Source organism: Carassius gibelio, chromosome A10, assembly GCF_023724105.1.
Source record: "Carassius gibelio isolate Cgi1373 ecotype wild population from Czech Republic chromosome A10, carGib1.2-hapl.c, whole genome shotgun sequence".
Lineage (NCBI taxonomy): Eukaryota > Metazoa > Chordata > Actinopteri > Cypriniformes > Cyprinidae > Carassius > Carassius gibelio.
In genome coordinates this window covers 16,129,098-16,155,516 of record NC_068380.1, presented here as the reverse complement: position 1 = coordinate 16,155,516, position 26,419 = coordinate 16,129,098, and the positions used below count along the sequence as shown (strand labels likewise).

The 26,419-nt window shown below is 38.3% G+C and overlaps 1 protein-coding gene across 2 annotated transcripts in view; it reads right to left on the bottom strand.

Annotated features, from left to right (window-relative positions):
• The window catches only part of LOC128021353 (guanine nucleotide-binding protein G(z) subunit alpha), a 43,850-nt gene extending 18,851 nt beyond the window's left edge, over positions 1-24,999 (bottom strand). The window contains exons 1-2 of one of the 2 annotated variants that reach the window (XM_052608466.1): positions 24,711-24,999; positions 1,060-2,330 (exon numbers count right to left, since the gene is read on the bottom strand). In XM_052608466.1, the coding sequence (XP_052464426.1) occupies positions 1,060-1,782 (723 nt within the window). In that variant the 5' untranslated portion in view covers positions 1,783-2,330; positions 24,711-24,999. Of the gene's footprint in view, positions 1-1,059; positions 2,331-3,275; positions 3,533-24,710 lie in introns of those variants that run through there. The other variant, XM_052608467.1, reaches the window with a different exon arrangement.
• Positions 25,000-26,419: the final 1,420 nt, after the last annotated feature.

Below are 26,419 nucleotides of genomic sequence, written 5' to 3'. Positions count from 1 at the left end.
TCCAAGTCTTAAAACAAGCACACCTGTAATTAACATTGAAGGAAAATATAATCGGGTTTACTCTGTAAATATAATTTGATGGGAAGCCTGCTGGAAGACCAGCTTATGCTGGCATGAATTTTAATAGCTGCCCACTCTGCTTTAAAAAAACGCCTTAGCTAATTTGCTGGTCTTAGCTAGTTTACCGTGGTCTCCCAGTCTGGGGTGCATTTCCCAAATGTGTCGTTAGCCTATTTTTGTCACAAGTTCCGTCATTACCAACATAGCTCAAAGATTTTGAGTTTTTCCTGGAACAATAATTCCAATGAACATTCGCAAACAGCACTGAAATGTATATTTTCAGACTCTTTATGCCTTTATTGGATATGACAGTAGAGACCAGACAGGGGAAGCACAGGGTAGAGAAAAGGGAATGGGATCGGCAAAGGACCTTGAGGCGGAAATCAAACAATTTATCTGCATGCTGCCCACGAGGCTATCAGCACTGCAAAGTTATGTGGCTAGAACAACAGTACAGCTCTTAACCTGTGGTAAGAAGCATCGGCTCTTGTTAGCATGTTCGGAATTATGGATGTGCAAAAAAGTTATTACCGTTTTTGAAAACAGCGATGGCTAGTTAGTTAATTTCTTCAACCATGCATTATACTATGGTAGTTAGTAAGTGTTATGTCATACCAAGGCAACGTAGCACTGCTCAAGGTTAAGCTGGTAAACCACCTACCCTTGGCTGGTGGCCCACCATTATTTTTCTGATGAATTTAGGTGACCAATGTATTCTTGATGGTTAATTTAGTCAGAGTTTAAAACACAACAAGCTATGCTGGTCATTTATCAGGGTCATTTAGGTCTTTGAACAGCTTGAATGTAACTGGAAGTGTGTGTACTGCAGGATATGTGGAAGCAAGATGATAAAAGCAGTTTGTTTGTCAGTGCCACAGACGGGAAGAATTTACTCTAGAGATGTGCATAGCCTAGTGCAGATAACACTGGGTTCATGTGTCGCTGCTTGCATTATCTGTCTGTACTAAAGCCCCAAATACAAAATTGGACTCTCCTTACCGTCTGGTTGTCTTCATAAAGCTTGAGGTCATAGCCACTGAGCTCCACACAGAATATAATGGCAGTCACACCCTCAAAACAGTGGATCCACTTCTTCCTTTCTGAACGTTGGCCGCCAACGTCCACCATTTTGAAGGTGAGCTCCTTGAAGGTGAATTTATTCTCAACAATGCCAGTGGTCATGTCACGTGAGCGCAGAATGTCCTCAACGGTTGGGATGTACTCTGGCGCAGAAATGCGGTCCAGGTCGTTTAGATAATAGGCTGTATTATCCTCTAGGTGGTATTCATTAGAGCGGCAGAAGCACTCCTGGACCCCTGGATCGCCCCACAAGCGCTTCATCACCCCCAGGAGCTCTGGTGTGATCTCACCCTTGCTCTCGGCCGGCCCGGTGAGGGCAAAGAGTTGCACTGCATCGTAAGCCCGATCGGGGTTGTGGAAGTCGATCTTCAAGGTGGCAAGGGCGCGAATGATGCGGGTGAGCGAGTCAATGGCGTTGTAGAGGATGAGGGGCTTGTATTCCTTGCAGGCCTCCAGGTTGAAGCCTCCACTATGGATGATCTTCATCTGCTTCACGATGGTGCTCTTGCCAGAGTTGCTTGTGCCGAGCAGCAGGAGTTTGATTTCACGCCGCTGCCGCTGGCTTTCTGAGCGGAGGTGTCGATCTATGCGACGTGAGCGCCGGGCGGCCTCCTTCTCCTCTGAACTCTGCCGGCACCCCATGGTCGACTGCACCTGGACTTGAGCTGGCAAACCCAGGAAGTGGGAGAGTGGACGGTAAATGTATGCAATGTAAAAAGATATGGTGATACAGATGAGCTGATACTAGAGGAAGCTTTTGCTGGAAACCAGTTTCAGAATGGTGTTAGACAACATGCATTGTCCAAGTCTACAGTATTTTCTTTCAAGGGTTGATGTTTTGGCATTCAATGCGACCATGACATTGTGGAAGACCCACTCAGGCCCTGGCATAAGGGTGTGTTTGCCTTCAAGATCCCAAGGACTTGGGAATTATAACAGGGGACTCACTCCCCTGAGCACGGCAGTCTTTAAGTGGACTTGTCAGTGTTCATCAAGAGAAAGTCGAAACCGTAAAATTCCTTCACTCTCCTCCCTCATGGCGTCCAGTGTGCTTCCCTGTATTTCTGTGACTGATTCATCTGATCATCTGACTCATCCGATGGAATGTCAGACCTTGGTTCTCGTTTGGTGCCTGTGTACTAGACCGTCTTGCTTGCATAAGCCAGTGAGGCAGCTAAAGGTCCATGTTCCTGCAGGTAAAGAAAAAAAAAGACATTCAAAATCATGAAACGGGAGGGAAAATAAAACTGAGAATTCTGAGAAAGTTTCTGTCTGAGAGATCTTAAACCGTCTGGACTGGACGATGCTCCCACAAAATTAATTATTAATCACTTCACAGTTCTTAACTTTAAAGTCAACATAATACATAATACAGCACAGTTTTACATCTGTAATTTGACATATTTCTGAAACAGAATATGCAATGAGAAAAAAACTAGGACTTAGAGTAGAACTTGAGTTTTAATGTAATTGATTGGATTGTGAAGTTGAGTGTTTTCTACCAGGATGGAGTCAGATGGGAATAAAACACTGCTGGCACCCACTTTTGAGGAAGCATTTTGAACTGGGCTTGTAGGCTGAAGGTCAAGATTGCCATCAAGAGCTCCTAAATGAAACCCAAAGATAACGCTTCTTTTCAAATCTATAATATTAAAAAAGCTATATTTCCTACAGGTGAACCCCTAAAACAATGCCTACTGTAAAAAGCTATTAGGCTACTGACTACACTGACCTTGGTGATGTGAGAAAAACATATTAAGACAAACCTTTTTTGGCAGCATTATGAAAGTAAATCGGTTGATTTAGTGTTGGCTTAGATTTAGTATTCTATTGCACACAACAGAAATCTTTTTAACAAAAACACTTGAACTACACATGCAGAATAAACAAATGTACATGTGTATACTTCTCGCAAACCCGTGAAAGATCACACCAATTGCTTTCTTGTGCCCACCAGAAAAAATAAAAGCAGAGTAAACTCGGGCAAAACATGAACAGACATGGTCATTAGCACAGCCAGTCTCTGTTAGCTCTACAATATACTTCTGCTTCACACTTCTGCTTTCTCAAACACGCACACACAGACACACACACACACATGCCTTAGGTCATGGTTTGTATAAAAAAAATCTAACCTTCTTCATAGTAAGCCTGTCCCATCATGTACTCCCAAGTCACCGACATCTCTCTCAAACCATAGATTCAGGTTTGCCAAGAAGGTGATCCAACACACAAAGCCAACACACACACACACACGCACACACACATTTGTTCTCAAACAGACACATCTGCACACACACAAGCAGAGGCAGGTAGGGTGTGAAATGGAAACATATGTGAGATGAATGTCCTTCCCTGAAGCAAAAGGTACCACCCATTCTACTCTCCCTTTCCCTGAGCTACAACCACTGAGCTAACTGATAGCAGGTGCACGGTTTATTTACTGTCATGGTGGAAAATAACTGGCTCAGACAAGCAGGTGCCTCTCTCCAACTCATTCCAATGTAACAAATGCAACAAACCTCTTTAGAAAAACGTTCTATAAGAACATTTTCTGCTGATTCAGTTGGGTCAGTGTAGTTACTGGCCCCACTGCAAAGATAAAAAAAGAAAAGAAAAAAAAGAAAAGAAAAAGAACAGAAAGAAAAAAAATGAATTCTACAAAAGATTTGCAACAAACTCTTATCCAAGTTATGTGAACACAAATGCTTCTAGCCATGCAAGCTTGATTGTATGCATCAGTCTGTTGTTAAAGGGCCAAAATAATGGACAGTAATTCAACTTCAGCAACTAGTAAACAACTAATACAAACCATCTTTTACCACACAAAGTCATCTACTGTCATGATGGAGCAACAATGTGAGGAGAATCTTACTGAGCACGTTTATATTTGGCTGAATAATAAAACATAGGTATAACAACAACCCAGAAAACCCTAGCAGCAGCAGAGCAACCACTCAGACCACCTTAGTAACTGCATAGTAACAATCACTCAGAAAGAGCCTAACAACTACTCAAACACTCAAGAGACGGTACCTTACAGAGTACCTTCACAATCACATATCAACTCCCTGAGAACCACTCAGAGCACCTTAACAACAGCAGAACAGTCCCATAGAAACTATCCAGCAACCTGGATAGCAAGACTGTAAGAATAGCCCAGAACACTCATGCAACAACTAAAGAACCAATAACAACCACTCAAAACACCATGGCAACACTCTAAGAACCACACATCCCATTTAGCAACTGCATAGTGACACCATAGCAACTACTCAAAACAGTAGTTCTTAGTAGTTTTCACCATAGCAACACCCTAAGAACTACGCAGAGCACCCTAGCAACAACATAGCAGCATCGTAAAAAGCACTCAGGACACTTCATCAACAACTTAAGAACCAATCAGAACATCCCTTTTAGCAATTCCATAACAACCCCGTAGCAATTACTCATAACACCCTAGCAACACCTAAAGAACCACATAGAGCAGCCTAGCAACAACATGGCAATGGCCTAAGAACCACTCAGAATACTTTGGGAACTGCATAGCAACATCAAAGAACCACCAAAGCACCCACAAAACAACTCTATAGAAACTCCCCATTAAAACACCCTTGCAACACCATAGCAACACCCTGAAAACCACACAGAACACCCTAGCAACAGGATAGCTCACAGTTAACCATAGCAAAAAACCCTACCAGTAATTTTTATATCCTCGCATAATAACAGCTTGTTCTTCAGTCTGACGGCATTTGAATGCATTATGCCATTCATTATTGAAAGCATCCCAAACAATATATGAATAAAGGATCCCTTAATATGAGGTGAGCCCTAAAAATTTTTTGTCATGAAATATGTCCTTGGAAGGGCATTAGATGAGCTCTTAAGGTGATCTGTTAGAACTCAAGAGCCTGGGGGGCAACGTAATAAATGGATGCTCTTTTTGACAGGCCGTGTGCTAACAAATGTGAAATCACGCCATGGCCTAGTTTCGGCGGAGAGATTACATTCCTAGACCGGTCACACAGAGAGAGAATACATCTCCAAGATCTGTCCACAGACACAATCCTGCTCTTAGAAAGATTACTGCACAAATGTATGGCAGGATTTGATGGGGAAAAGACACTGCAAAGTACGACGCACACAAAAGAAGGTATATGGAGGATTTTACTGTTCAAACTCATCCATCTTCAGCTAGCTGCTGTGCTAGCATAGTGGAGCAGTGTCTGTGTACACTCTAAATACAACACACTTTTTTATTTATTTTTTTTTATTATTTTTTTGACCCAGGCCTTTTTTTAAGCCAGACATGACAATAGACGAGACAATAACTGCACTTTTTTTAGTTTTTTTGTTTTTTTGTGAGAACTATTACATTTTTTTTATAAAGTAAATACTCCCAACTCAGAGATTTATGGGTCCCATAAAGAAAGGGTCCACGGCGGCACTGCAGAGGGTCTACCAATTAATGTCTGATCACAAATAATTATTACAAAAATTAATAAACATGGGTAAAATTAAAAGTAAATTTTAAGCAGAAAGAAAAAAAAAATCTGTTTCTGTTCGGGTGGAGCCATTGCTTGCACATTATATCTGCACTTTATTAGAAAACCCTCACTATTCAGATATTTAGTTATTTGATTCTTAATTCTCTATCTCACAGTAAAATCCAAATGTTAAGTTTTAGTAAACTTGAAGCTAAAGTTCAAATAAATGTTTATTTGTCCATCAGACAGTAAAATTTAATTGTGAGTTTTAAATAAATGTGTAGCTAAATGTAAAATAAATAGAAAATAAAACAGCTCATGCAATAATTAATTATGAAAAATGAAAAAGGCACCTACTTTGTACCCTGTTTGTAGAAAAGTGGCATAAATATACAAAAAGTATGCTTGCTCTCATTTCTGCATTTCTTCCAGTTCAGCATTACATCAGTCAAGTGGTGATGCTTTTAGAGCTAATACAATTTATGTAATTACTTTAGAGCGAATCTGGCAATTGGAGTGTATTTATGATAGGTGATTATTCTGCAACATTTCACCTCTGTCAGAGACTAGGATCACAGTTGGACTGGTTATAGAAATACAGAATGTGCTAGACCAAGTCTCGCTTTACCATTTCCGCTTTCGTAACACAACCCATGCCTTGGTGTCTAAACTAACACTGTCGATTGACTAAGTATCAGAACAAACAGAAACACTTTGTTGAGTTCATCAGAAAAGCATTGGCAAGGTTTATCCGAAATGTGTCCTAAGGCCATGAACGAATGTGTGAGTGCATGGAGAACAACAGGGGTCTCACGGTAAAGCCAGACTCATGTTTTCTCATGAGCGCTGAGGTTATCGGACCCCAGCGGCTCCCTTGCGCCTCCAGAGATCACCTGCTGTCGACCCACATATTTCTTGATTTTAATGCACCTGTAACTATAATGATTTTCCAAAAAGCTGCACATGGGAGGAATGCTTAATGTCACACTCTTGTGCAGAATGTTTGATTTGTACGTTTTATGATATAGAATAGGAGAATGTTTACACAAAACTAGTTTCCAGCCCATTTTACCTCTATAATTTTACACAGAAATTGACATTTTTCTCATATTTCAGTTTATATCTTGAAATTCTGGGCCTACATCTCACAATTTTGAGTTGTTTTTTTTTTTTTTGAGTTTAGATCTCATGACATTTTCCCCACAATTCTGAGTTTTTCTTGCAGTTTTGAGTTTATCTCACAATTATGACATTTTTCTATCTAGACATTCTGAAAGATATAATTGTGAGCTATAACCTTGCAATTGGTTATTTCAATTTGGAATTCACTGAATTGTGAAAAATGTCAAATGTTGACTCAAACTCAGCTAGCTAAGACACGGTCTTTGATGATAGCGACCGTTCCACTGCAGACACTGAAATAAATTGGAAGTAAAAATAAATGTCTGAAACAAATGCAATTCATTGTACCTGTCAGATGAATACATTCTGAGGAACACGGAGGTCGTATTTTTAATGAGTTGGTCACCCATGTGACCCTGGCCACTACAGACTACTTTACTCTACTCTACTTTCCCCAGAACAAGTCCAGCTTTATGCAATAAACAGATAGTTATATAACATGCAATGGCATCTCTGTGTTATTGATGAATGTTTGTGTTATGTAAGGCTGCCTGCCAGTTGTAACTCTCTGGGATACACTCCTGGCCCAATCATATTTGTTTGACAAATATCACATACATTTCACAGAGCGAGGAACCTGTGTTTTAAAAATAAAAATAAAAAAATTAAGTGAAAGCATACTAAGGTTATTGTATCATGATGCACAGATTTCAAAGAGCCTCTTGGGATCTTTGTTTTTGCTCAGTTCAAATGTATGGTCCTATTGGTAATGTTAACCAACAGTCAAATAGCAATTAATGCATTTTTTAATGCAGAGTAAACTATATATTTTTATTACTGAATATCCTGTTTCAATGGTGATAGACATTTACTATACACAGTAACATACATTATAAATCATGTTTAATAATCAAATTGATCTAATCTACTTTTTTTTAATCCATGCTACTTTTAATGAACAAAAATCTTTATGTCTAGGTAGAATGATTTTAATTTCTTTTCATATTCATATGACATTACATTATATAACAATAACTGTAATGCAAAATGCATAATATTAATAATAATTAGTAGTAGTAGTAGTAGTAGTAGTAATAACAAATAAATAAAAAATTACACATGTATTATACATATATATATATATATATATATATATATATATATATATATATATATATATATATATATAATTTGGAAAATTGCACGCAATCAACTCCCTTGATCAAATATACATATGTGCACACAAATGTCACTAACCTACGACCTTTTTCTTCTCTTATATACAGTAAATGACCCAGCGAGTTCATTCCTGTCATCTGTGTTGAGAATAGCTTGACGTCAGTCACTGTCCCCCCCTTTGCCCACCCTCCCTCCGTTCCTCTGTATTCTGGCACACTTTTGAGGGAGGGTTGCTGTCTATAAATCACACTGCTATATTTCCCCCAACAGTGACTCATGCCCCAGTTACAGACACTAATTGATTAGAGTGCAGAACCATTATACAGAAACCATACAGTATCCCAGCTCAATGAAACAGACTCATAAATCTTATCACATCTCATCTCATCTCTCTGTATTATTATCTGTATATATCTGTATATATCCCAGAATAGGAAGCCACAGTACTGCAAACTGAATTCACAAACTGGACAGGCATTCCTATAAGGCAAACAACTGCTGAGATGTGTTGTGTCAAATATACAAGTACTAAACGCTAAAGCATTAGTATCAAATAAACTCTGAAGCTATTAATCCACTCTGCGCTAAGCTAGTTTTCAAATGGTGCATCGGGACGGTTGTGTTTTTGTCTATTGAGCAGCGACAGGAAGAGTCCTGGGTTACTGTGTCAGTGGGCAGCTGAGACAATACACTAAACAGAACAGACGCAGTCTTTGATCACACTAACAATAGTGAACAATCAAATAATTGACCGAACAATGTAGAATCAGATAAAATTTTCCTTAATTTTATCCTCTTGGTTTCAACCACCCGTCATAAGAGCAATGCAATCATTGTTAAAGGAGAAGTGCATCAGAGGGGAATTTTCAAACCACCGTTGCAATCAGTTTCAAGTGCCGTTAGGGCGAATTTCCTGTTGTACTGTTAATTCTTTGCTTCTTTCATTGCTCATCTTTGGATTGAACACACAGGGTTTCAATTTGGCCAGCGGAGAGCTGCGGCTCTAAGAGTTGCATTGCATGACGTCAGAGATTTGATGGAAGATGCATGACTCAAATCAGCCATTTAATTGTTCTTGTGAATTCCACCGCAGAGCGCCTGGAGTCCACTTGACAGAGAGCACAAATGAGCACGGACAGAATAAGAAAAGCTTTTAAGGAGACATAAATCACATATAATCTCCTTTTATTTCAATTATTTCTCTTATGTGATGGGATGAAATGAAGTGCAAATTGGGCAGAAACATACTCATATCTAGGGCTGCATTTATTTTAATCGTGATCACGATTTCTGCTTCTTTAGATCAATTAAGCCTAAATATACATTGCCAAAAGTAAAAGGCTAAACGTAGGCTATAAAAGACTGGCACTACAGTCACATGACTTCACAGCCACCAGTGTTAAGCTGCTGACAACTTTTTCAGTCTCTATTTAAAAATGTAAAAAGTTTGATTTACAATAGTTTGCAAAAGTGCCATTATAAAAACAATGGGAGTGTGAAAGCAACTATAGGTAGATTAGCTGTCCTGTTCAGTATAACCTGTAATGTTCAAAAGCTTCACAAGGAGGTATAACTGGTGTATTTTATGTTGCAGAATAAAACATGAAAATATCTTGATTTTGTGTTAATCACAGACCTTATTTCAGGTATTTACCCAAAAACCCCATTCAGAAAAAACCCCATTGACTTCAGCATGATGGAACCGGATGTGCTAAAAGTGCTAACTCATTTCCAGGTGATGTTTTAGTAGAACAGCATGAACATCATTTGAGTTTATTGGAATTAATATTAGGAATTGCCTGTAAAGAGAAGCTTCTTAAGATTTTACCTCAATGAAGAATTTGAGTTGAAAAATTGAGAAGAATGTGCATGATAAATAATAAATGATCAGGTAAAATATGAGTTGACATTCACTTGAATTGTGCTTACATGCATTGCATGCATTCTGATGAAATGTACTGTAAAAGGAAATTTCTCAGTTTCACAATTGTGATTAATAAATTGCATAACAACATATCCCTCTGTTTCTTCCTCAGTAAAATGACTCATGTTGATGTTCATTCTTGCATAAACAATTCTCCATACCAGGGTTGCCAGGTTTGCGTAACAAACCAGCCAAATTGGTACCTAAAACTAGCCCAATTGCCTCAGGCCATGTCCACATGTACACGGATATTAAAAAGGATATTTTTAAAAAACAATCCCTTTCAACATGAAAAGCAAACGCCTGCTATGAACTACTGTCAATAACATGCCAAGCCAACAGGTGGCGATATAATCTCAACCGTAAAACCATGCTGGCCAATCAGAAGCCTGAAAATGTTTCCAGTAGGCCGACTCGGAGTATGAATAACACTCAAACCGGAGTATTTGATAATCTTCACCCTGGCGGGAGTTTTCAAACTGTTCGGTTTCAGTAACCTGGTGTTGCGTTTGCATGTGGACAAACGGCCAAACCACGAAGAAAAAGCTGCCGTTTTGAGAATAACAATGTTCGAGTGGACAGGACCTCAGTCACCTCAGTCAAAATTGCGTTCCAGGGGACCGGACGTATAGCTTCAACCTGTGGACTAAAAAAACAACTCGCGGCAGCAGTATAAAAGTAGCCCGATTCCACAGGAAAACAGAACACTTGGCAACACTGCTCCAAACTCGGTGATAAGGGGGTGATAGAGTTACCTGCAAATGTTTGTGCCATTAAACCAGATATTACTTAAATAGCTAGCTAAAACATTTTCACAGGTAAGTCGTGGTGGGAGAACATATTAGCACTGTAGCTAATGACTAGCTTGCACCAGCTAATGACCAGCCAGAACTCAAATACCATGTTTCCAAACACACCTAGCATCTAAAATGGGATTTTCCAACAGGGATATCATAGAATAGGGACAGATTTCAATGTCAGGGGCGACTCATCATGAACAAATGGATGTCACAATATGAACTTTCTGTACAGGGAGAACACTAAACCCCTGAAGAGCGCTAATGCCCCATAAGCAGCACACCCAGCATGACTTGTCAGCCACAGTTGTAACAACAGATAAAGCTAAGTATTCTGATGCAACACATTCAACACTGCATTAGTGTCAGGAAAAAAAAAAACTTTAAATAAATAAAAAAGAAATCAATAAAACAAAAAACAATGCAGATCAAATTGTTTCCAGGCCATTAATGCAATTGTGAAACTATTTTATCACGTGGTTAGCATTGTAAACTGACCGATTAACACTGTCATGGTTATTAAATCAGTATGTATTGTTACAACCACTCTAATACAAATGACTTAGGTGTACTTTTTTACCAGTCAGACATTTTGACAGAGGAGGCAAGTGCCTGAAAAAAAAAAATAATAATAATAATAAAAACGGTTGCTGTTTTTGGCTAATTACCCCATCATGCTTGAAACTGGCCAGCTAATCAGCCTGAATGGGACAAACTGATGGAAATAGATGGACTAATCACAAAGTACACTACTCACCCACTGAGGAAACACCACTTCAGTCATTTTTCAGTAGAATTTACTTAAAATGTCTTGATATTATGATGCAAGGGTGAGCTGTTTAAAGAACCAATCATCTCAAACATTGATACCCGCACACACTTGTTTTTTTTTTTTTTTACTGATTACATTTTTTTATGATTTTATTTGTAAGATTTACTAACTAGCAATGTGAAGAGAAGGGTTTTTTTTTTTTAGAAAGATTTATTTATTTATCTTTCATAGAAAATAATATTTTAATTAGTTTTAATATTAAAAATAAGAGTGGGCATTTTGTATTATTTGTGTTCTAATCACTATGTTTAGTTTAGTTGACATTTTGATATAGGCCTGTTAACAACGAACTTTAAAAAACAATATGCTATGAACCAACAAAAAAAAAAGTCTTGGTTGCATAAGTAAATGCTGTTCCATTAACCCAGAAACCTTCTAAACATCAAAAGTTACAGGAATTTGAATCAGGCTATAGAAAAACTAAAAGTAGAAAGGGAAATTTGCCTGCTCAAGTCCACCACACAAGACGGTTTAACATTCAAATACTCACAGTCTTTCTGGAAAGTAATCATGTCAGTCTTGTTTAGTCAGCCAGTTCTTCTGGTGACTTTAACGTCAGTTTCCCATATGCTAATAATCACTGGTTTGAAAGATTCTGAAACTTGTTTCCACAGAGCTATCAATGACCAAAGAAGGATAAACCAGGTAGCAAGATTTAGCATAATTGAAATGACAAAACCTGAAACAACGTCAGATGGAAGCGAGATTTAAGTCTTTGGGTTTTTCTGAGAATGTTCTCTGAGATTTGAGACACAGATTACGAACAGGGGAAGGTTTTCATTTAATCTCATAACATCAAATGGCAAACCATGCTCATCCACGATGTCAAACATGGTTCAGAGTCCCCCTGTGACAGGGTCATGCCTCTGGTACTGACAGCTGCCACGAGACGGGCTGAGATTATGGACAGGACAGCTAACGTACTGTGTTCCAGCTCAGACAGGAATCAGCGTCTTAGTCTTTCTGGGGTTTTGACTCATTGGTGGTGTACAGGAACCTGCCTACAACAGAAACAAGTAAGATGTAGGTCGCAGACTAGATATCCAGCATGCTGCATTTAAAGGCTTGCATTATGCAAGACATCCGGCATGGCCCAAATAGCATTGTTTACATTTGCTGAAGTAATAGTTCATCCAAAAATGAACAATCTGTCATCATGTACTCACTATTATGTTGTGGTTTTCTTTGGTATACCACAAAAGGAGATGTTATAGGCTAAATGCATCTTTTTTTCCATGCACTGAAAATGACAAATAAAATAATTTAAATTCAGAACATAGGATTTGTGTGGGGAAAAGATAAAAATGTAACTCAGTAGTCACTCAAAATATTTTTCTCTGAAATGGTTCACAAATCTGCAGAGCCCTGTAATATGACAAAAAATTAAATAAAAATAATAAAAATGTGGCTGAAAGAATTAGATCCCACAACTAGTAATTCATGGCCAGGTTTTATACATTTTTACTAGTTTTTTATTAAATTGTTTCCACAACTTACAGTTTTCATTTGTGGCCATGTTTTATTAATTTGTTCCCCATCCTTTTATTAAATCATTTCATTAATATTTTAATTCCTGGCCACTTTTTATTCAGTTGTTCCCTTATTTTTATTAAATCGGTTCTATGACTTACATTTTTATTCATTTGTTCCCCTCTTTCCAAATTGGTTCCACAACTAATTAATTTGTGGCCATGTTTTATTAATTTGCCCTGTTTTTTTTTTTGTTGTTTTTTTTTTTATTTCCACAAAATATGCATTTGTTGCAACATTTTAAGTAAATCATGGCCCTGTTGTACTAATTCATTGCCTTGTTTTAATTTTGTTAGAATGGGATAAAAAAAGAGGGAATAAGCCAAGGAATCAAATTCCCAACCTTCTGTGCATTTCCAATACTTCCCATTATTGATGTCAAATTTGCTGTAATACATCTTGATTCAATAATATATGTGAATACATGAGATCTGAGAAGATTAGTCAATAACAACTTTTATCATGCTTTTTTTGTCATTTTATGACCGTGACAGTTCTTGGTCCCCATTCACTTTTATTGTATGTAAAAGAGCAGCATGAACAATCTGCTACATTTCTCCTTTTGTGCTCTATGAACAAAAAAAAAACATTTAGGTTTGGAATGACATGAAGGTGAGTAAGTGACAGCACAATTATGATTTTAGAATGAACTATGCCTTCAAGACCAGCACTGGTGGGTTACCAGTACAACCTATTATCATGTTCCTTTATGCACTTTCAGTCATGTACTTCCGCTTAATTTCCTTCGTTTTTGCTACGACAGGATTCTAGGCGTACCAAGGGACAAGTGCTTAGTCTTGAGTCACGTCCAGTCCGAGTACTGAATCAGGGAGACAAAGAGATAGAGGCCTTTTTATGTAAGTAATAGCGCTTAGAAGATTTGAATTATGACAGGTTGTGAGGACTGGCAAAGAGCTTGAGGTGAAGAAGTGAGACAAAGCTTTATGAGGATGAATGTGGAGACACAGCAGCAGGTTATCAGGATGAGACTGTTCTGTATTATGATTAATAACTAAATCAGTCAAGGTCAGAGCTTTTCCTCTTATCTCTGACTGAAGCCACGGGATCTCATTAAACCACTGAGCTTCATTGTAGTCTTAATTAGTTATGTGTCTATATATAAGCAAAGCTATTTAAGTCAGAGTGTTTCAGCCATATGCATTTCATCACATCTGGATGAAGGGATCGTATGCATTGGAAATGAGTGAAGGCATCACATGATGAGCTTCAAACAATCACATTTGTCCAAGGACACGTCTTTGTTGTACCACGGTGCAAACATCAGGAGAAACAATGAGTGGTAGTGTTTCAGTCAACAGCAGCCCCAAAACAGAGGACTTTTGATTTGGCTGGGGCCGGCGTTGATGGTGGGCGACTGTATAGCAGATCTGTTTTCATCATAAACGGTCCCATGAGAGGTAGGGGCATGCCCTGGCCCCTATTAAAACTGTTGTTTGCGGTCACATGGCCTGCTTGCCCTGACATTGCATTTCTGTGTACTGTGAATATTTCTATATTCATGTGAGAAATGAGTTGCTAATGGGAAACCATCTATTAGCGGAAACCAGATTGAAGAAGGGGAAACGGTGTGCAAACTATTGGTTGGACTTCAAGTTCTTAGCCTAACAGTCTGAATTTGTCCACAAACTTTGAACCGCAGCTGCTGTCAAATAATCCCCCCAAAAATGCAAAAGAGATCTGATCAAGCTCAAGAGCGACGTGTTGCTAATCTGTCTATGAGTGCTGCTTTAGTCGTGTGTAATGTTCAAATTCAGGCTCTGATAAGATATGAGCTGTTTTGAGGAACAGCAGATTTCTGAAGGGGGTGAGGGGTGGGTTTATCTCTGCGCTAGCACTAGCTGCTGCACTTAGCTGGGGTGTGATTTCACTTTCACTGTAAACACAGTCCATGAGGGCAAGTATCATCACAAAACTGGACATACACTCTTTTTGCAAATAAATTGTTTTCTGTAACAACAATATTACACCACATGTGCTGTTGAACCATCAATATTTTGACAGTAATGACTGCTAGTGATACTGATCTAAAAGTGCGGTAACATTAGTCAAATTTTGCTGACAACTGACATTGTCAAAGTACTGCTCACACAGGAGTCATTATCAAACCAAGCAGCTTTCTGTGGTCAACATGACGTGACCTAAGTGAACCCTTTGCAAAAATCTGCGTGTTAAATTTTTTGCCCTCACAGAAAATTTCCATACTGTTTGTTAAAGGGTTAGTTCACCCAAAACTCTGTTTTTAATTACTCAAACTTGTGTCATTCCAAACCCTTAAGATCTTTGAAACACAAATTAAGATATATTTGATGGACCCTGCATGGACAGCAACGGAACTGACACGTTCAAGGCCCAGAAACACAGTAAGGACATCTTTTAAATAGTCCGTGGGACATCAGTGGTTCAACAGTAATGGGCTAATATACATGGTATTACAGAAAAAGCTTGATCCTAACCTTTTTCTCTGTACTGAAATCTCAGTTGGCCAGACAGTAATTATTATTTTCTGAATTGTTAAAAATGTGGTTTCTGGGATGCTACGAACCTGGAGACTGTTGCATAAGCTACGCTGTGAGTTTTTAGTAGCTTTTAAAAAATCTTAAAGGTGTGATACAGGAGGAATACTGCTCATAAATGGCTACTGAAATTTTCACTTGAAACACTTAGCAGCTTGGACCCAGAAACAGTATTATATGTTTGTCATGACTTAACAAGCTGATCACAATTTTTTTCACACAAGATTACTGAAATTTAGATTTAAGATTTAAAATTGTGACATAATGGAAGTCACTTTGACTGGATTAAAGCAGGCAAGATGAATGGAGAAGTCTGGCAAATGTCACTAGAAGATCAACTTAATCTTACAAGGTCAAAACATTTAGAAAAAAAAACTCACACACATATTGATTGCTCCTCATGCACTTTCTAGAATCTAAATGCCCCTCCCCCAACACCACATGCAACGACTAGCAAGCGGCTAGTCATCTTTCACCACTCAGACTTTACTCAAGCCCAATGAGATGAGCTGTTTGACAGGTCCCACCACAACATCCTTTTTTAATAGGAAATATGTCCACACCAGTAAGAAAACATAAGATATAAAGAAATTTCATGTGGTCTTTAACTTTTATTGAACCTGGAACCATCCCATATGCTCAAAACATAACTATAGCAGTATGCTAGGATAGCTGTTTAAATATCTTCTAACTTTAATAGTTCAGGTATCCTAATTATTTGACAACATTAGCAAGGATGGAGAGCCTCAAGCCCTGTGCTTCCTGTGGAGCATCACTGTGTCGTCTGCATGGCCGTTACAGAGGTCATATGACTGAAGGAGAGCTCATGGGGTGGTGGCACCCCTCCACCTCCCCCTGAGTCATATGACCGCTGTAATGGCTATGCAGATGAATACAATGACGCTCTGTGCATAATGAGAACAGAAAAGAGGACCCTCTTAGCTCATCTATGCTCGGTGACTCACACACAAATACTTTAGGACGTTTCTCAGAAAAAGAAAAAAGACTGAAGAAAAATTTTATCGTTCAGAGGTGCTTTTTCATAGTATGGGGGAAGTTATAATGAAGAAGTAATGAACTTAGAATACATTTAAGCATCAACTTTGTCTCAAATTACATACACATACACACACATATAAATAAATGAATATATATAAAAAAAAAAGAAAAAAAATATATATATATATATATATATTACAGTTCTTTCTGGTCCTCGAATATGATTGGCTGAGAGGAGTGTGATCTTCTGGAATTTGCCACTGGCTCTGATGTCTCTATAGTGGTTAAACATGAGATATCATTTGTTTTGGGTGAATATCACAGGCATTCTTTGGTCTTGAGAATCTATTATTTGTTTCAGAGAAAATAGTTTTGGTTGACAGGCAAAATCTTATCATGTTATATTTTAGGTAAATAGTATATCAGAATGCTGCCTCTGTACTTTTGGCTGAATTGCCTAGCAGCTTTTATGATGGCTGATGTTGTTTATTAAATATTGTTATTCAATGAATAAGATTTTATATAAATGCTACTAATATTTAATAACAGTTTTGGAATTGGGAAACAGTATGTTTGTTTGGGATGGTGATTTTAGTTACATTATTCTGCCAGTAGATGGCAACGAGATGTTTAATGAGTGAGTTCGCAGTAAAGACTTTTATATTGAAAGAGAGTGAAACAGGATTGTAAACAAGGAAGTTATTTTTACTTTCAACAATACTTTGTAAGATGTAGCCAGACGGCAAGGAAGTCGACTGGAAGTTGAAGTCGGCCGCGTGCCGCCATCTTGTAGCAGAACTTCACTTGCGTTAGCATTCCCATTGACTCCCATTCATTTTGGCATCACTTTGACCGTGAATAACTTTACATCTGAGGCGTTTAAAGACTCCGTTTCTCCATTATTTATTTCTAAAGATACACAACAATGTATAAAGGGCTCCATTACCTTCTATGTTACATTATGGCCCCGTAGAAACAGTTTTTGTGAAAAATAGGCTAACGATTACGTCATAACCACTTGACTCTCTGTCTCATTACCGTACAGACAGGAGGAGAAGCTCGCAGGCAATTAACTTAATATGGCGTACTGGCGTTACATTTTAAAATACTATACAAAATAATTATTAATCAGAATACTTACTCCTGCTCACTCGCGCCAAAGAACTCCCCGCTCAAGCTCGCCGTCTCTGCAAGATTAACGATGGCAGTTTGCACCCACAGCTACTAGAAAATTTTCAGATTTCCAGAAACGGAAGTGCTAAAAAACGGGCTTCACTTGTCTCAATTGAGTTCCAATGGGGTCGATAGTACGACAAAGATATGGGTTTCTTCAGCAGACATTGAAACTAATGTCTTATTGTGAAAATGATATTGAACTGAAGAATGAATGCTGTATCAGATGCAGGAAACCAAACTATTTCAGTCCACCTAACTCTATATACTCGACTTAAAACAGTGAGCTTTTAATACAGTAATACATTTAGCTTTCAGTAAAGCAACACAACATTCCTTCGTTACGAGTTGTAAAGTGATGTTTTTAAATTAGTAACGGATCTAGAGCTCAGCTGTTAAACTGTCAAACTGAGATTTGAATCTGTGGCAGAAGAAAGTAGCCTAGTTTGCACAAAAGAAGATATTTTGTTGTTTCTTGTTTTTACACTCTCGTGCCGTAAAGCTGTTGTATAAATGCAATATCACACTTGTAGCCATGCGATATGGCTGTGTATCGGCAAGCTGTGATTACCTGCAGCCGAATCACATCCATGCTGATATACAGCCATATCACACAGCTACAAGTACAAGCTCATATATATGTATATGTGTGTGTGTGTGTGTGTGTGTGACATATCAGGACACAACTCTGAATAATGACATGGGTATGACACAGGAATTACAAGGAGAGGGTGACTTATGAGGACATAACCCATGTCCCCATTTTTCAAACCGCTTATAAACAATACAGAATGAGTTTTTTGAGAAAGTAAAAATGCACAAATGTGGGGTTGGTGTAGGGCGATAGAATATACAGTTTGTACAGTATAAAAACCATTACGCCTATGGGATGTCCCCACTTTTCAAAAAAACAAACGTGTTAGTGTGTGTATGTGACGGTTATCTTGAATGCGTAGTCCATTCTTACCTGTCAGATCTAGTTTGTGCCTGCAGTGCTCTGGTAGCATGTATTTATGAGCCCTTGAATTTTCACTCTTAACTTGCACTGGTTGGTGGCATCTCGCAATAAACAATTAACATGTTGTACTTAGCCTTCCCAACTGCTTCCGGGCCTCTCAGAAACTTCTACCAGACAGTTTATATATATATATATTTATAATGAAATTATGAAACGGTTAATATATCAGTATTTTCATGTGGATTGTGATCTCTTTCCTATCAGGTAGTGTGATGTCACTTACCATCAGAGTTTCTCAATCCATTCCTAAATGGTATAATCCCTAACAGTATAATCTGTATGAAAATACCTCTCAGCTCATCAAACTCTGACTGAAACATTAAAATCAGCTTAATGGCATTACTGAAGTTGGTTGAGGTTCATGTATGCAGAAAATGTGATTAAATGACTGCATGTGTACAACTTCATCTAAATAAATAGCGGATGAGCCAGCCGATATGCTGGATTTTACAATCGAATATGTCATTATGATGCATTACAGTATTATGGGATGTTTTTTTTTTTATTCCAGGTACTGTTAAAGCTCCTAAAACCACTTCCCCTGGTGGTGTGTGTGCACAAAAAGATGCAAACACCTCTGAGTCCCTCTCCTGTACCTGCTAACCTAGATATAAGTATGTGACTCCTCTTCCTGCCAAGCGCCATTTACGAGTGATAGAGCCAGACGTCACATGCAGCCAAGCTTGACCATTGAATGCCACAAATTGCTCATCCAACTCATTCACGTTTCAAAACACGTAAAACATGCCTATCATTTGCAAATGAGTTTCCATTTTTCTAGTAGATTTTGTTGATGTTTAAATACTTTCACCTATTCCAGTTTAATATGTAGAGACGACTAAAAGTAGGGCATTTGTATGTTGATTTCCCTTTAAAAAGTGTAAAGATTGACCAGTACAAATGTTCCAACACTGGCTCAACCAATGGTTGTTTGGTTTTGGGGCGGGACTATCTGTTTGTCCAAAAAGTGGTAGAAGGGGGAGTGTTCAGGAAACCTGTTTGAAATAATTATATATTATTATATATATTATATAAATATTTTTGCAGTTCCATTTGGTGATATAGTGAAACAAGTAATATTTACATAATGTATTTTTAATTAATTATGCTTTATCTATTGATAATAATAATAGTAATTATAATAAGAATTGTAATATGTTAAATGATATGGGTATTTAACACAAGTATTTTTATTTATTTAAAAAGATTAATTTTTAATCACATTGTTTCTTTCAGTTAACGTACTAGTTGAACAATATGACTTATGCATTTTAATAAAAATACAAATAATGTGTAGTTTCTCACTTAATGAGGGAATAAAACCTAAAGTCTTGAAAATGTTTAATGATGGAAAATAATTATTTAATAAAAAGTATTAAAGTAGTTTTAGCATGTCACACTGTTTGAAATGTGAGAAAAACAATTACAAGAGTACAAATACATGCACTTTACAATAAGATATCATTAGTTAACATTAGTTTACAGCATTAATTAACAATTATCAAAATATGTGTTACAGTACTTACTAGCCTTTCAGCGTTAGTATAAAATACAATTATTAGTATAAAATAAAAATATAACTGTTTATTGTCCATCTAAGGTTAATTAAATAATATTAACAGATACAACTTTTGATTTTCATAATATAGTAATTTTTGTAACTATATGTTACTATAATGAATAAAATCACTAATATGTGATCACTAAGTATGTTCATTTTTTTATAAATAAGAATAAAGCAGAATATGTTGTATATCTACTGCAGATAAAGTCCAACAGACCATTGTTTTTCAAAAGCCAAATTAGTCACTTGATTCATTTCAGTTCTCGAACATACTTCCTTCTGGTCACCTCTACACAGTATTATGAAACCATTCTGTGTTATATGCAAAACAACCGTGAAACAAACTGCTGATAAAAACTGTACACAGAAGCCAACACTGAGTCGATCCATCAGGAGAAATGTGATCTTGACTTCAGAATGTACAGTCGGATCCATTTCCTTCTGCTAACAGAATGACATGACAACAGTGCTATTATGACAAATCACTTTGCTTTGTAAATGAACACCCATAAAGGTGCGATGTAAGCAAACATGTAAAGGTGATGCAGACATAAACCTGGCATGAATGGGAAAGTGACGTCAGTGAAAATCCCAAGTCTATTCGTCTTTTGACTTGTGACAGGAAGTAAAAACCAGAACATAGTTTTCCACAAACACAGTTCACATTTTCTTTGGAAAATAAAACAAATATTGTGTAGAAAACATTTTTTTTTTTTTTTTTAAGTAAAAATATTTAATACAGTCTCCATTATTACATTGTTTATCATGTATGATAAAGAATATTGGGCTTCAGATGGGAATGACATTGTCCATTGTTTAGATAGGAATTGATTTCTTAAAAATGGCCTGTTTGTTTAGTTCACAGGAACATGATTGCAAGCCTTTTCCACTTATTGCAACACTTTGGGCAACATTCAGTACCAACTTATCTCCCAGACAGTTTGAGCTGGTTTTACTTGAAATCTAAAACATATTTAAACCTTAACAAAACCAACTTAAGACTTGGATGTGATCTAGATCATAAGGAATTCCAAAATGCTTCTTACAAATGAAGATATAACTAATGACTTGTTTCAATTCAACAAAGGGCCTCTCTCACATGTGTTTCCATAAAACAAGGGCCTGGTCACCTCCTGGCCCCAAACTTGTCAGGGTGTTGGATTTTCCATGCTCTCATTGAGAAAAGCCCTTTCAGTTGACTTCACCGAATACTTCAATTCCAGCCAATCTATGTCAGAAGGCAAATCTTGCACAATTTTCAATATGATATCACTCAAAGGGAAACTCCGGCTGAAACAAGAGAATATTTTTTGTCATGTGGGATTGCGATGATCAGTCTGAACCTTAATGTCATTCCAAACCCATTTTAAGATGTTTTTTTTTTTCACAAAACACAATTTCAGATATTGTACTAGTCACTTTTTTCCTGAAGTTACAATGGTGACTGAAACCTCAAAAAGTCAAAAGCGCCAGAAAAGTGCAATTATGATGGTCCATTTGATTTGGTATCTGAAATCTTTGAAGTAGTACTGATGTCTGAATCATGAATGACTCCATTGAGTCAGATCTTATGAGTCAGTTAACCCTAAAACCCAGTTTGAATGATTCAGTCCCCTTTCATTGTAAGTAGATGTAAAATAGCAACCAGAACAATCTTTTGTTTCAAAGAACTATATAAATACTCATATTTGAGAACAACATGAGGGTAAATTCTGAAAGTAAAGCACAAAGTTATGTTTAAAAACAAAAGAAGTGTAATTTGGAGCCATTAGTGTAGTTTTTAGAAGCATGCTTGTAATGTGCCACACATTGATCATCGACACTATTAAAGATCTGACTAATCCACAAACCTTTAAAAATGTCACACATTTTACTAAAAAACAGTCAGGAGCCACGTATAACACACCAGGAATAATGAATAAAACTAATAACTGTTTCAGTAAGTGGTACCCTTTAGAAACTGTATCCTCTTTGGCAGATGTGTGATTTGTCCTGAGCAATAATGAACAGCTGGCTATCAGTGCATGTAAGGTCACCAGCGAGGTGTTTTGCCAGACCCCTGCTGTTGTGCCAAATCCCAGTTTTGATTGTTCAAGCATTCACTCTGAAAGCAGCATGTGTATATTTTGGCATTTCCATCTCAAGAATGTTCCTATCATTGTTGAACTGAGACTAAAAATTCTTTCTCCCCATTATTTTCATGCATCCCGTTTTTTCTGGCGTGCTCTTACAAACATGGACAGAATTGTTTTTTGTCTCCACCAGACTCATGTAGGACGACCCCACAAACTAATATAATATATTTAATGACAGAAACATACCAAATAATAAATTTAACAACTTTCGTAGGTAAAATATCAATTAACATCAAATCTGTATGCATGCATGCTTTGCTATCGTAGCAGCAAGCTCAGGTATTTTTAAGACATGACCCAAATGCATAACAATCTGACGTTCAGTGGTTCAGACATTTTTTTTTTTTACGGCATGATTTTGGCTCAAATGAGCTACATGGAAAACTAAGCCTAGCTGTGAAGTTCATTTTTAACCATCATCATCGTCTTTGTGATCATTTTGTTGTTGACGTTTATATATAGAGTCTAAATATCACTGACAGTGATGCCTGTGTTTTGACGTTCATGATTATCCTCGCGTTCTCATAAGCAAATGAGGAGCAATATTAAAATGAGGGTAAGCCTTCTATAATGGGCATCATATCAGATGATAACACAGGATATACAAATATGAACTGATACTTAGCTGATGTTGTACAATCATCCTGCAGTTTGGACTGTTTGTGGGTTATGTAGGGTGGCGGGGAGCTGGTGTCTGCTCATCTTTGCATAACCTGTGTTTTCCTGCATCTTTACTGTATTTATCACTCGATGGAGCAACACTGGTGCCGCTATGCTGTAATGCAGGGAAGTTTGCTAGCGTAACTTTTGGCCAAACCTCCCCAGAGGAAAATTCTATTACTCTGTTATAGCTCTGGGGTTCTCAGCTATGTTTCTTTGAAGTATCGACTTTGTCTCAGATGTTTCTCCTAAAATGACTTTGTAAAAACACAAATACACTTAAAAATAAAGGTTCTTTATTGGAATCTGTAAGGTGCCTTTGGGACCTTTAGTGGAAAGAAATTGTCTTTAGATAAAATATTTTAATGCTAAGGAAAATAAATTGTTTTAGGAACTGTTCACTGAAATGTTTCACTTTTAGAACCATTATTTTTAAGAGTGCAGACACAAATGTGACTTTTTAAGGTAGAGTATAGTGTAAGGGAAAGAATATCAATGTGGACAGCATATCTCAAATGATTTAGTATTAGATGCATGTGACAAGAAATGTTTGAGTTCACATGGAAACTTCTGACTAGCATTTAGGCAAATCGGAGCACAGTCTGAGACGCTGGTGAGAAATTTGATAAAGTATAAGTGCAGGACATCAGAGTCTTTTACTCAAAAGAGGCAATTTGCTTTCCCTTTTATTTCTTTGCCATCTAGAAGAAACAATTGAGACTTTCGGTGAATCCATTCCTTTGCTTTTGGCGGATTCTCACAGGATATATGTTATCTTTCTCTCTCCTTTCATTCTGTGTACTGCATCAACCTCCGCCCCTCTGCCCCTACTATCCCTCCACCATTATACCCCCACTCCAACCACCTAACCCCTCCCTGTGTAGGATCCCTCGCACACATGCACGCCCAACCCTGTCACCAGGCTAGCCACCCTCTTTGCCCTAATAACAATCCTAGGAATTTTAGTTGGGGCAAAAACATTTCAAATGACACTTACTGGGGAAGGGAGAGAAAGGGGCCTGCCTACAGGGGGACCACAAACTCAGCTCTGGAACACACAGCGACGTGATCGATTGGGAGCGAATGCGTCGTTGGTTAATGTGGAGCAATCAGAGTCAAAAATCAGGAGGAGTATGGCCGAAAGGAGAATATCGGTACACCCCCAGCAGAAACAGCAGCCCTGTCTCTCCATGGGGTGTGCACCTTAGTCAGCTCTCTCTATATTCACCAGCCAACAGAGCGTGGTATTAACACACTATACCTAGTGTGCTGCCCTGTTTCAGATTCAATAATAGGTAACTGTTTAACATTGCACAAGACACGTCACTAGGTACAATACGTGGGCAAGATAACAAAGATGTTTAGTCCTCAATCATGTACTCATTAGCCAATCCAGGGCTCAGGAGGGCTGCTTTAGCATCATCCCTGAGCATCACCTCACCGAGATGGAGGAAAATACCATTCTGCTACCCGAGGTGCTAAACACACTCATGTTCACCTTCCCAAGCCAAAAACAACCCAAGGACACTACCAGAGAAGCTAGCCTGGGTGTAACAACAGCAATAAGGGTGTGTGGAAAGAAGAATGAAAAAAAAAGGAAAAGACTCCCTTACCGTTTACCGCTTGCCGTCCATTCACCAGCAACACTGCAGACAAACATTCGCTTGGGAGGCAGAGGGAGCACGCGATCCGTCCCTTTAGTCCTGAATCACCAACATCCTCCGATCTGCCAGAATCTCATCTCACACACTCATTCACTGGCACTCTTTCGTTGTGTCGTGCTCTCTCCTCCTCTTATAGTTGTCGGTGTGCTATTTCCCCTCTTGTTAGCTCCAAGGCAGTTAAGAGACACTGCAGCGATGGGGGAGGAGGGTGTGTGCGTGTGTGCGCATGCATGTGTGCTTGTGTTCGTGAGTGAGTGAGGGAGTATGAGAGCAACGGAGGGAGGAGTCAGTGAGGATAGAAAAGAAGAGAAGGGAGAACAGCTAGTATAGGCTTAAATCCTGAGGAAAAAAGAGAAAGCAGAATAGGGTGCCAAGAATGATACAAGCCGTATCGCAAAGAATGATGGGTATGAATAGACAATAAGGAGGCTTATCTGTGTGATTGAAAGATATGGCAGATGTTCTGCAGCCCTGCTGATTCACTCAGCCAGATGCAAGAGTCTGTCCACAGCAGGGTTGGTTGTGATTTCATTGATAGTTGAAAGAGCTTGCAGGAAAATGATTAAAAATATATAAAAAAAAATGAGAGATAGAGGCAAAGGAGGGAGTTGAAGGGGAGGGAGGAGATGATGGCAAGGTATCAGGAGGGGGTTGGATAATGCTGTAATATGTTGCTTCTGTGCCAACTGTTTCTGTGACAGAGGGAACACTTCCTCTGCAGCTATTGGTCTCCTGCTTGTACGGATAGATGTGCTGACAAATAAAATATCCAGCAGTGTCTCGTAGGTGATTGGAGCATGCTCCCCTCACCTCCCGCCCCCTGTTGAGGCTACAAGGTTCTGCCTCACCCCAGGCAGCCGAGGACCACATCCAGTACGTTTGTGCTTTGCATCCCAAACAACAATTCACAGACATTAAATTGTGCATTTTTTGTTGCATTAGACATTCAGGGAGGTGCAGGGAACAGCAAGGTGCAACCAATCCTTGACTTCTGTAGTTCATTTCCGCTTAAGCATTGTACAATTTGGGGAAGTTTCAGTAGTCTAAAGATTTCTTTTGCTGAAAGGAGGAATCAGAAGGCTTAGTGTGACATCGTAAGTGACAACTGATTAACTTCCTTCGAGATGAATCTTTGAACACCAGTGAAAACATGTTTGGTTTTTCACAGAAGATCTTACTTTTTCTCACAGTGTATTGTACAATCTGACAAGTGACAGCTAAGTGCACGTGCAACTATTCTCATATGTTCTCTACCTACAAGGTGCTATTTTAAGGTCTTTTTTGTAGGTGACTATGGCTGTGGTCTTAGGTCATGTGTGAGCATCAGTGGATAAGTAATGAACATGAATCCAGATCCTATTAGATTGTGCTGCTTCCCTGTTACGTTTCACAGGATGTAAAAAAATATATATAATTGAGATGAATTTGCATAAAAATGTGTACAAATAAACATCTTTTTTGAAGTTCTCCTGTGTGGCGAATCGGGCGTGGTCGAGAGCCGTGGGAATGGAGCGAGGCAGGTGGAGTAAGTGATAATGCATGACACCTGCACCACTCACCGGTCTCGAGTCCCCCGGAGGAGCTCCGTAAGGGTAAAAGTAGGAGTGACGACAATGCAAGAGGAGAGAAGTCCAGGCGTTCCTCTCTGGTCCAGTGAG